The following is a 12,505-nucleotide window of genomic DNA, read 5'->3' as shown; positions in this document are numbered from 1 at the left end:
TCTTATTTTTTAATAGTACCATGATCATAAGAAAATAACATACAAAGCAAGCATAGGCAGAAATACTTCTAGTGTCATCTAATGTCCTGTCAGAGTTAAATTTAGAATGGTCTAAAATAATTGAATTTTTAACCAGATGAGTCAAAATTCAAATTTACTGGATAGTACAATAAATAGACAACATTGACATCTACATGGGTATTCTTTAATCTATGTTCCCTTGCAGTTAACCTTAGACATTAGGAATTTCTGCATTCAGATTTTTTAATTTTATTCTTTTGGTGTAGTTCAATGTATGTTTTATAAATTGGTATTGTTTAGAAGAAGCAACACTAGTGATAAGTGGAAAGACAGACTTCACTTAATACTGTTTTAGGAGAAGAGACTTTAGCATAGAGTCATGTTCACTTTCAATATAACAACGGGAAGTTCCAGTTTTCAGCCAAGGAGGAAAATGAGGGGCTCAATGGATGAAACAATTATTAAGAGAGGAAAAAGGGGAGGAGGCAAGGGCAAGGAAGTTTTTGCTAAAGCAATTTAATAGGAGTCCTGCTAGTGATAGCCAGAGTGATCCTGTATCAAGGGAAGAGAATGGCATAATCGATTTGCTACCGTCTTAGAGAAGTGGTGATGATGCCCCAAGATGAAAACTGATAGAAAGGAATGCTAGGGGGAGCCCCTCTGAAGGTGGTTCAGGGCATGTTTGTCATGGTCAGATTGACCTAATCGGCTTAGATCCCAGACAGTTAGTACCAGATACCTGCATGTAGAAAGAGGAAACGTCCATGCTAGTTCACAACAGTGGGGAGCATTTTATAATCATCTCTGTGAGTATAAAAATGTGCATCTGATATTTTGTTTTGGAAAGGTAAGGCCTCATTGATAGCCATATGCTCTTGTGTTCCAGGTCATGTGACATCTTGTATTCAGGCAGTTTTCCAGTTCAGATTGCAGAGGGTTGAGGTTTTGGTTCGGGTAGGGGTTGCTGTTCTCTTTCTTTTTTATATTTTTAACTTTTAAGGGTTTGTATTGATAGTTTTTAGTGCAAAGAACATATTTTACTTTTAGAATATTTTCTTAAGTAGATGTGCTTTCCATATCTAAAGTACATCTTTATTTTTTTTTTAATTTTACTCATTTTATACATTATACAACAGGTATTGTTTTCATACAATACAACACTTTATGGTATTTGGGAGATAGCAGAATTCTTAAAATCATAATGTAGCTGTTTGCTTTGGTAAACAGAGACCTTGCTACACATATTTTACAGAGTGGGATGAAAGCACGTGGAGGCACTCCTACGTTCACACAGAAATGTGTATGATGCTTAGTAGGACCTCAATGTATAGAGTGTCTCATAGTTGGCCTTTTCATTCAGTAATATTCCAAGAATTTATGTGTACATAATTTAAACGGGGGAATATTGTTATAGTCAATTTAATCAAGTGTCTAACATTAGACATTTGTTTTAAAAATAATTTTTTAACTAATACTTATCACTACATTAAGTGTACTATGTAACTCTCTTGAGCAAGGTGTTAAGAGCTGAATAAAGGGTACAAAAAAGTTCTTTGCAGTTTTTTTTACTTCTGTCTTTTGTAAAGCCTAAACTAAGTTTAAAAAATAAAATTAATTAAAAAAGAAATGACGCTAGCCGGCAATGGTGGCTAATACCAATACTTAGGAGGCAGAGGCAGGTGGATCTGAGGGTTTGAGGCCAACCTGGTCTACAGAGGGAGTTCCAGGACAACCAGGGCTACAGGAGAAACCCTGTCTTGAAAAATCAACAAAACAAAGAAGAAAAGAGTGAAACTAGTTTTTTTTTTTTTAAAAAAGAAGTCCAACCATTTAAAACTTTTTATATCATTAAAACCTTGTTTTCCTTGTCTTCTTTTTGCTATCCTCTGTTTTAGAAAGCTAAATAAAATATTTGCCAACAGAATCTGCTCATTGTTTGTATTATTGTAAAAATATTCATGATTTGCCAAGCAGAAGTCCTTTGTTTTGTGAACCTCTGCCCCAGTCATATAATATAGGAATCTCCTTGTCTTTGCAGTGTGCATTGCCTCAGGAACAAAGGTGGCTTTGTTTAATCGGCTTAGATCCCAGACAGTTAGTACCAGATACCTGCATGTAGAAGGAGGAAACTTCCATGCTAGTTCACAACAGTGGGGAGCATTTTATATTCATCTCTGTGAGTATAAAAATGTGTATCTGATATTTTTAGTGTAAAAATAATATTCTCTTTGGGGGCATAAAATGTATGAATAGTCATTTTGTTTGTTTTCTTAAGCATGTACTAAGTTTTAAAAGATTGCAATTTTGTCTATTTTTGCACCTGCTCTAGTGGATGATGATGAATCAGAAGGAGAGGAGTTCACAGTCCGAGATGGTTACATCCACTATGGACAGACTGTCAAACTTGTGTGCTCAGTTACTGGCATGGCACTCCCAAGATTGGTAAGACTTGGCTTTACCTCAATGAATATGAGGTAGAAACAAATCAGAAAGGATAGAGTTCGGTTTTTGTACTTTGTAACATGAAAATAATAGTATCTTGATTATCCCATGTTAGCCATTGCCTCGGTTTATAAGTGCTCCTGAAGAATTAGTTTGTTAAAAGTGCATTGCTGATGTCACTCTCATACACAATTTTGAATGAATTGATGTTGGTTTCTTTTTTAACTGTGTGTGTCTGTCATTTTTTTCTTTAATGTTGCAGTTATACTATATTTTTTATGTTATCTGCTGTAGCTGAATATAGGACCAAGTTTTCAAAAACCTACAAATACAAGCATAATTTTTATTAGGCTACTTGACTAATACATTTGTTTAAAATTAGGTAGAGTTGATATTTCTTGCTTTAGGAACAATGCACAGGATTTGTACCTTTTTTCTTCATTAGGTTGTAAAACTGTAAAGACATTATTTTTCCCCTAAGTTGAAAAATTCCAAAATTCTGCTTTGTAGAACAGTGAGTTTAAGATGAATATTAAATATCATAAATGGAAATGTTGACTAGGTGTGACATGTAATGTCACTGTAAAAAGTCTGATAGACCAGATGTAGCTCTTGGAAAAATGTCCAAGTCAGGTGCTTCAGAGGTTGTGAAGTACTGTGGCAAAGAAATGCATGAGGGTCACCTCTCTGGAGGTTCTTGGTCTGGTGGTGGCCTTGGAAATGGAAAACTTCGAGGCAAAAGGTTATAAGGGCAGTGGTTCTTAATCTGTGTGGTGGCCTTGTGGGGGTTGCATATCAGATATTTACATTATAATTCATAACTAGCAAATTAGTTATGAAGTAACAATGAAATGATTTTATGGTCGGGGTCACCATAACATGAGGAACTATATTAAAGGGCTTCAGCATTAGGAAGGTTGAGAACCACTGTTTTAGAGGCTTCAGAAGACTGGCCTGTGAGGACAATATCTTTCTTTCTCAAGAACTGAGAAAAAGGCTTAGGAAGAGGGAAGGAAGATGGATGAGACTTACTGTTGATTTTGAGACGAGTGTCTAAATGTGCTTGTATGCTGTTGGGAACAAGCAGCAGTTTCTCTCCATGGAACTTAGTGACCACCTTTTGTGTGTTGTGTCATGTAACGCTTGCTAGAACACAGTCTTTCATGTACCCACATGGGTTCTATAGACCATCTAGACTGGTGGTTCTCAACCTGTGTGGTGTGACCCCCAGGAATTGTCAAGTAGAAGACCATCAGAAAACACAGTATTTACATTATAATTCATAGTGGTGGCAAAATTACAGTTATGAAATAGCAATGAAAGTAATTTGATGATTGGAGGGGTCAGGTCATCACAATGTGAAGAACTGTATTGAAGGGCCGCAGCATTGGGAGGTTGAGAGCCATTGATCTAGATTATAAAAGTTCTGGAGTATAAAAGAGGTGTGATCAGACAGCCTGCTTTGGGTTTGCACTCTCTTCTCTCAGTTATTAAAATGCGGACTTTAAGGACTTTGCTTCTTCTCTGAGTCCATTTTCTGATGAGTGTGTTTGTTTTGAAATATGAAATATTTGATCCTGCCACAATATGTCTGTCTCCTTTGACTAGGACACTCAACAATAGCTTACTGTAGATGTTCCTTGTGGCATTAAATTAGTATATTATTAAAAAGATCAACAGAAAGTGACAATGAAAATACTTCTGTCCATTACCAACATTCACAACACTCATTTGTTAGAAATGCAGAATATTGAGCTCCAAATGAGTCATAGTGGGTTAGGCATTTTTAGTCAAGGACTCCAGACAATTTTTGTGTACATTAATGTTTAAAAAGCTCTAGTCTAGACAAAAAATAATGGGCTGCCCTATTTCTTAATGTATTCTTTGAAGGTGTGATTTCTACATTATATGTTTATAAAGTTTATATTGATACCTTATTGCTTATAAATGTTTTTTTAATATGTAGGTATAAAATAAATGACTGATACATTATTATGTAGTATCTTCTATGGACAGTATACAAAATAAAAGCTACATGCAAATGACTTACTTTTTTAAATTGTTGAAATACAGATAATTAGAAAAGTTGATAAGCAGACAGCATTACTGGATGCAGATGACCCCGTATCACAACTCCACAAATGTGCATTTTACCTTAAGGATACTGAAAGAATGTACTTGTGCCTTTCTCAAGAAAGAATAATCCAATTTCAGGTATGTTATACAATGACTGAAATCCAAGCTATACAAATAAGGCTGGGATACTGCCCAACTCTGCGTTCAGTCCCCAGCATTGCAGATCAGTAATGACTGTAAAATTTGCTGAAAAACTGCTGGATTAGCCATTTACGGAGACATACTTCTTATTGGCTATTAATTATATCCACTTACGAGAAGATGGGTTCTTATGTTTATCTTAGGTCATTGCTCTTTAACACACTACTCTCAAGCATGCCCATGACCTATCTCAAAAATAACTCAAAACTAGAGTATTCTTAAGAGAAGTTTGTTTACAAGTTTCAGGATTTTTAATCTGCCATTCAGAGAGCCTCAGAATATCTAATAGTAGAGCATTGTGAATCCTCCAAAATGGTGTATAGAAACACACACTGTGTATATAAAGCACTTAGCTAGCAAGAGGGTTCAAATCTTCATCCACTTTTCAGTAGGGCCCCCCTCCCCCCAGTAGTAAAACTGTCATGAATTAAGTGCTAATACTCAATTGCATTTACTCAGAAACTTTCAAGAGGGCACTTCTGACATGGATTGATGCTGTAGTAGGATAGCTGTGGTTTCATGCAGAGCGATGGCTCCATACCACACTAATAGCTATACTGGGTCCCAGTCTAGGTTTTGGGGCTGCTAGTTCAGACTTTGTTTACACCTGCTGAAAATGCCAAAGCTCCTAACTAATAGTTCTGCAAGCTCAAGGATCTCCCATGATTCCCTTTCTTTGGGAGTCCACTTGCATTTCACATCACAGGTACTGATCTGTTAGTGAAATTATATAGTAATGAACCACTTAGTGATTACACACGCCTTTAATTCCAGTACTCGTTAGGGTTAGGGTTAGAGGCAGAGGCAGGTGGATCTTGGAGTTTAAGGCCAGCCTCATCCACAGAGAGAGCTCTAGGACAGCCAAACTACACAGTGAAATCCTGTCATGAAAAACAAGCAAAAACAGAAAAGAAAGAAAGAACAAAAAGAAAGGAATTCTATAGGAATAGGATACCCTTGAATGATTTCTAAGACTCATTACTTAATTTTTCACTGAAGAGTTTGTAGTCTAACAAAAATTACTGCCTGTGGGGCTTCATATTAATTTAGGAATGTTGGGGATTAAGTGTATTAGGATGTTCCCAGATTTTCCCCCCTAAATTCTCTCATTGTTAACTGAAGTCTGTGAATGTTCCTTGGTAAATTTTTGTATACTGTTATGTATATAAAACCAATGTATAGACATTTGTTTTTCTTAAGGCCACTCCATGTCCGAAAGAACCAAATAAAGAAATGATAAATGATGGAGCTTCCTGGACAATCATTAGCACAGATAAGGCAGAGTATACATTCTATGAGGGAATGGGCCCTGTCCTTGCCCCAGTCACTCCTGTGCCTGTCGTAGAAAGTCTTCAGGTGAGCCCACTTAGTCACAAGGTGACTTTTGCCTTTACTGCTGTTCTTAGAATAACCTGCTATAAACTTACTGCGTTGTGATGCTGATTATTCTCTAAGTTGATTCTGTACTATTGATAGGAAATAAAAATGGAAGCGGCGTGTTTACATGGAAAAAAGTTTAAATCACATTGAATGTTATCTTGAAATAGTTTCAAAGTTGTGTCATTTAACAGAAATGTTTTATAAATCTGAACTTAAATTAACCTTCATGAAAATGAAAGCAAGTATAACCCAAGTTGTGTTTAGTGGAAAGTGAAAAGCTGTCTCAATGTTATGGTTTCTCTGATTTGCAGTTGAATGGCGGCGGGGACGTAGCAATGCTTGAACTTACAGGACAGAATTTTACTCCAAATTTACGAGTATGGTTTGGGGATGTAGAAGCCGAAACAATGTACAGGTACTGCTAGAGCCTGTTCTATCACCCAGGATTGGGAGGGTCTGGGCAATGCAGAACTGCTTTGCTTTGAAAATGCTTCTAAGTGGTGTGTGTTTCCTCCTCAGATGTGGAGAGAGCATGCTCTGTGTGGTCCCAGACATTTCTGCATTCCGAGAAGGTTGGAGATGGGTCCGGCAGCCAGTCCAGGTTCCAGTAACTTTGGTCCGTAATGATGGAATCATTTATTCTACCAGCCTTACCTTTACCTACACCCCAGAACCAGGGCCGAGGCCACACTGCAGCGCAGCAGGAGCGATCCTCAGAGCCAACTCAAGCCAAGTGCCCACCAACGAGTCAAACACAAACAGCGAGGGAAGTTACACGAACGCCAGCACAAATTCTACCAGTGTCACATCGTCCACAGCAACCGTGGTGTCCTAACTACCGTCTTTTTGCTAGGACTTAAACTGACTTGAATGCGGCAAAAAGTTGAAAAAACAAAAAAAGGAAAGAAAGAAAGGCAAGGATAAAATGAACAGTCTTTTGTGGTTTCTTGGGAAAACTTTTCATACCATGTGATCTATTCAAACCCCCATTACCTGCAAGTGCTGATGAGAAACGCAGAAGCCACAGGAAAACGGAAAACATCAAAATGTGCAAACTGTTGGAAATCACGGTTTTCAGCTCTCTCGCACACACACACCCCTTTTTGGTTGGTTTTTGGTTGGTTTTGATTAAATGGTCAAGAAATAGATATGTGGCTGGAGTACAGGTTAAGCTAGAAGACACAAATCTTAACGTAGTTTTTATGGACCAAGGGACTTGCATAAGCTTTAGTAAAAGGTACATTTTCACCATGCCTTTTTATATCACAGTATGTAGTATACCTTATTACCAGTAGGTTGCACTCTCCACCCCTTTGAGCTTTGGCTCTAAAGTACATTCAGGTTCAAGCCTGACCATGCTTGTTCAATCTGAGTACCGAACACTTCCAGGTTCTTTTGGTCTAAGGCTGGAACTTTTTTAAGCTGAAGTCTTATGACTTTTTCATAAGTTGGAATTATTTTGATTTCAGCAAATCAAATTTTGTAAAGGCCTGCATATTTTTTTTAAGATTATATGAAGTTTGTGCAAAAGCTTTAAAAAAATGCCTCTGCCTTGCCTGCAATACATGCAATGTATGTTAACTTAGTCTATTCTCAGATACTGTTGGTAGTTATTTCTGTTTTCCTTTTTTTAAAAAAAAATGTATTTATAGTGGTAATCCAAGAGATTCTAACATGTACGTGGAGTTCAGTGTGACCATTTAGTCATTTCCGAGTTAATGGCACAGAACATCACCATTTGAAGGGTTTGCGCCTCTGCCTGTTCATCAGTTTATCTGTGTTCCAGGGTTTGTTCAGGTTTCCTTCCTTTCCCAAATCTGTACATAACTTGTATTATGTGTAAGTTAAACATTTTATCTTTAACTTTGAATGTTCCCAGTGCTTACATTTAACAGGGTGTTTCCCACCTTGTTGGCAAATGACAAAAAATATCATGAGAATTATTTGTTGCCAAGATGGTGCCCTTAGGGTAAAATGAGGAAAGTCTCTGCAAGATGATCTATTGTACTTTATTTTCCTTTTTTTAGCCTAGGCCAGAACTTCATAATTCTGAACATAAGATCATAAGATGGCTTTTTTTAGATGATAACTAAATAAAATGAACTAAATAAAATAGCCAGAAGACAGTACCTTAGAAACAGATAGTTGTAAGTTTATAAAAATACAAATGTAACTTATATTTTCATTTCCCATTTTGCCCTTTGTTTATTTTTCCCTAGTAGAAATGTTCTGTCCAATTTTTTTTCTTTTCTGTTAAACTTTGATGCACCCAGGCTTGTGTGTCAGCCTTGTGTGCTATTATTGCCAGTTTCATTTTGCTTCCATTCCTGCACTTTGGTGATGCCTTGTTCAGTTTCTTGGGAATTGCAGCAGACTCATTGGGCTACATTTATTACAGGAACCACATGTGTGTGTTAAAGGACACAGTCTAGTGATGCCATTCTCCTTTGTAGAGTAAAAACTACCTCTAGATTGTGGTAAGCTTTTACTGTCCCTTAAAACAGGAGCCACAAGTACCTTCTGATGCAAACTGTAACTTCTCCAGCATTTTCGGTGTCTTTCTGACTCCCAGCCTTCTGAAAGTTTTCATGTAGTCTTGTTACGAATCCTTTGTCAGAGCCTTGTTTTCCACCTGCTTTGTTACCCACAGTTTCCTGAAGACTGCTACTGTAAATGCACTCTGAACATCTTTAAGCTGCCTCCTCCTTGGTTTTTCAAGGGGAAGGCCATCTGTAAAATGTGCTGGTGGAATCTGTGGCTGCGGCTTTCTGTTACTGCCAGCCTTCTTAATCACCCCCAGGCTGTGCTCTGCTCACCATTTCTCTCCAGATCTGTTCCAGCCAGTGTCCTCCCTTCCTCATCCCTTCATTCTGCCTCAGTGGTCAAAGGCAGAGCTCACTGTGGCCTTACCTACCTTTGCAGTAACTCTTCTCATCTTTCCTCCAAGTACCACTCCTCGTTTGCGGAGGAAGCAGCACCTCAGGCTGTTCAGAGCCTGAGCGGTCTCAGCATCACTGTGCTGCCCCAGGTCACACATCTCTCCTTCTAGATTTGGGATTTAGTTAAGAAAGCATTAAGTTAACTGAGAACAGATGAGATGCTTTTGAAGAACAAACTATTCCTTACCTAGGTTTGTAGCTTACAGTAACTGTTCAAGTTCATGGCTTTATTAAAATGAACTTTGACTTTTTTAAATGTTTATATCTTATTTCGGTTCTTTTGTTTTATTTTGATAAGAATTGAAATAACTAGACTATAAGTCATTTTCTGGTTTTCTTTTTTTTTTTTTACAAAGTCCAAGAATGTAACAATAAAGGCATCTTTCCTATGGTTCTATGCCAGAGTCCTACCGCAGAATAGAGTGAACTGATATGTCTGTTTTACCATGTTATTGATAGTTCTTTTGTCAGCTGCTTTCATTAAAAGTCATTTTTATGGATTTGTAAATCATTTTTAATACATGATGTATAGGAGTCTTGCCTCTTCCCCCCATTTACTCGGAATGTTTCCTCCCAGAGATGCTGTTACAGATGCTGGGTATTTGCCCTCATGAAGACTTGTTGCAGTGTTGGTTTGTGTTTGCATTCTGTTTAGAATGAGTCTGCACAGCTTCTCCAAACATGCCTAGGTTCAGAACCTGAGACCCAGCATATCTTTTAGCTCCTTAAATTTGTCAAGAGATTGGGAGGTAGGCTAAAAACTGTAAGTGTGGGATAGGGGATGCCCTTTGTGATTGTAGAGCGGAGCACAAGTGGAATTTGAACTTGCTGCGGACTGTTCTTAAACCACAGCAGCTTCCTCACGCTCAGCTGACTAGCGGAGTCATTCATCACTCTTGCTGCCATCTTTTACCTTTCTGTACCTTTCTGTTTTGTGTGGTACTGGGGTCAAATCCCGGGCCTCAAGCATACTTGCTAAGGCTTTTTTGTTTTTTTCATGAGACAAGGATCTCACCCATGCCCCTCAGGGCATTCTTGAACTTTCCTGCCTTAGTGTCCAGGTGCTGGGATGCCAGGTATGGCAGGATGCCACCACTGCTTTTGTCTTGAGAGAAACTGGTCTATCTGTCCAACCACAAAGAAATTCTAATATGATTTTTATTACCCCAACTAGTTATTTAATCAGAAAATCTGTTGGCGGGGATTCCTATTTGAAAGAAAATGCTATTTGATTATTAACCAGGTTAATGGACATTGTTTTCCAAAGCAGCTGTGTTTCTGGTGAGTACTGAACAAATGTGTGGTTTTCTGTGTCGCTTTTGTTTTATTTTTCAAGCACTGTAACTTGGGATGGATGGTTAGAAACAATAATATATGAGGGTTTCTACTTAACCCGTTGAGGACTAAGCTGTTTCACCTGTTAATTTCTCCCTGTGTCGTGATGTTTGCCAGCGTTCAGTACTGTGTCAGTCCCGATGTAGGTTTATGTGAAAGCTCAGTTTTAGCTTATTTCTTGTACCTTGCAGCATGCTACACATTCAGTCCTTAAGGGGTTTACTTTACAAACTGTGCGCCTGTAAGGGTTATTAGCAATAAGATAGAACATTGAGCAAGTTTATACCATAATTTTGTAGAAAAAGAATCTGCTCAATTCCATATTTCATCCATGAAAAATCTGCAATATGGGCAGTTTCTAGGAATAAATAAAAAGGAAATGTAAACCGTTGTAAATGTCTTCTGTGGGATGTGCCTGATGCATGTATCATCGTCTTTGATTTCAGAATACTTCACAATGATAAAATTAAATTCTTTATTACAGTTTGTGGACTTAGAATGTTACCTTGTCTTTTAGATGACATTGAAGTAATAATTAGGTTAAATTAGTTTCCTTTTCAGTGTTTTTAAAAGTGATTCTCTTTCTTGTGTTTGGGAGTTACTCAAAGGGCACATCTCTCAAGCTAACCCCAACAAAACTGGAGACAGCTTTTATCAGTGGCTTGCTTTTCTAGTACAGAGTTGTCATTTTGTATAGAACACCAAAGATACATAATGGCAGTTCATGCCTTTGGGGGCTCCCCAAAATAGGGCTGAATATATTTATGTATTATTGAGACAAATATAAAGGAAGAAATTATACAATTTCTGATCTTAGGTTTAGTGCTTCCTTGACCTTCAAAAAAGGAGTTGTAAGAATTTTGATAAAGAAACCTTGCTATAATTGTTTCTTTCTATCTTAAGAAGTAATTTAGTTGAAATTTGCACTGTGAAGTCTTTAAAGGTTGAGACTGTCAGTGGGCTGTTTTGCTTATAATTTAGAGTAGCAAGCTTGTGGTCCATACTGTGAATATGTAGTATGTGATCTCTTCCTGAGCAGTCTTGAAAAGATTGGTTTTAATATATTGTGTCTTGGCTATTGATCCCTAAATTGTCCCTGATTACAACGATACAGAAGGCAAGCTATGTTACATTGCACATACAATAACATGAGTGATCAAAGAGGAAAATCTCAAAAAATAAATAACATAAAATTGTACACCATAAAAGAGTCCCTTAAAAATGTTTAACAATAGAAAACAGCTGATAAAGACAGATGACGCTGTTACATATCTAATGCCCATGAGGTGACTGACTCACTCCAACCTGGGGTTAACACCTAGAGCATAGGGCCAAGAGAAAACCGTGAGAAAGGAACCCAAGGCCCTTTCTGATTGGGCCCCTGTGTACAGACCCTTAGTTAGGGGTAGGATCACTGACACTCTGAAGTAGGAGTATTCATCAGGACTAAGGTGTAGATGTAGGAAACATGGTGAGTTTTGGTTTTTTAACCCAAGAACTGCAGATAAGCTGTAATCCAAGAAAAGGTGTGTAAGTGGCATGTATACTAAATGCAAATAGATTATCTTCCAGCTGTTGAAATTAGTGTTGACTTTGGGGAAGTGACAGTTAAAGTCTGATGCTCTGTAAGCAGATGTGAGTGGGAGGTAGGTGCAGCATTGAGGCCTTTCTGGCTCAATGAATGTGCCTAGTGTTTACCACCCCCTATGCCATTGCTCGGTACACACTGGTCATTGTTCTTTATCCAGACATGCTTCCTGCAAGTGCTGGACAGATTTGGGCTCCAAGGATTTGCTTACGTTCCAAACTGTCTAGCTTAGCCCCTACACACACACACACACACACACACACACACACGAAGGCTGTGACCAGATTATTGTTACAGTGGCCTCTTAAATTGATTTCCTCTGTTACAAATTCTCCATGGCATAATAATGTTTTGGGAAATAATTGGAGGTTTGGGGACAGTTGGACAACTGGCATTGAGAGATAGACGCTCTACTCTTGGTATTTATTTTCCTGAGAGAGCAGTGCCAATTCATGAATTGTGAGTGTGCTGGTGGCTTAGAGGTTCCAAAGGCACAAACGGTGTAATCCTTTGTAAATGGAGA

General features: G+C 38.0%; 1 protein-coding gene across 4 annotated transcripts in view; it reads left to right on the top strand.

Moving 5' to 3' along the window:
- Rbpj (recombination signal binding protein for immunoglobulin kappa J region) overlaps nucleotides 1-10,880 on the top strand; it is a 186,727-nt gene extending 175,847 nt beyond the window's left edge. For all 4 annotated transcript variants that reach the window (XM_075943533.1, XM_075943532.1, XM_075943534.1 and 1 more), the window contains exons 6-11: nucleotides 2,060-2,197; nucleotides 2,351-2,463; nucleotides 4,537-4,677; nucleotides 5,941-6,096; nucleotides 6,432-6,535; nucleotides 6,640-10,880. In XM_075943533.1, the coding sequence (XP_075799648.1) occupies nucleotides 2,060-2,197; nucleotides 2,351-2,463; nucleotides 4,537-4,677; nucleotides 5,941-6,096; nucleotides 6,432-6,535; nucleotides 6,640-6,955 (968 nt within the window). In that variant the 3' untranslated portion in view covers nucleotides 6,956-10,880. The remainder of the gene's footprint in view (nucleotides 1-2,059; nucleotides 2,198-2,350; nucleotides 2,464-4,536; nucleotides 4,678-5,940; nucleotides 6,097-6,431; nucleotides 6,536-6,639) is intronic.
- Nucleotides 10,881-12,505: the final 1,625 nt, after the last annotated feature.

This window comes from Microtus pennsylvanicus, chromosome 12 (assembly GCF_037038515.1).
Source record: "Microtus pennsylvanicus isolate mMicPen1 chromosome 12, mMicPen1.hap1, whole genome shotgun sequence".
In the NCBI taxonomy this organism is placed as follows: domain Eukaryota; kingdom Metazoa; phylum Chordata; class Mammalia; order Rodentia; family Cricetidae; genus Microtus; species Microtus pennsylvanicus.
The sequence above is the reverse complement of the archived record's forward strand: the minus strand, read 5'-3'. Positions and strand labels throughout refer to the sequence as shown.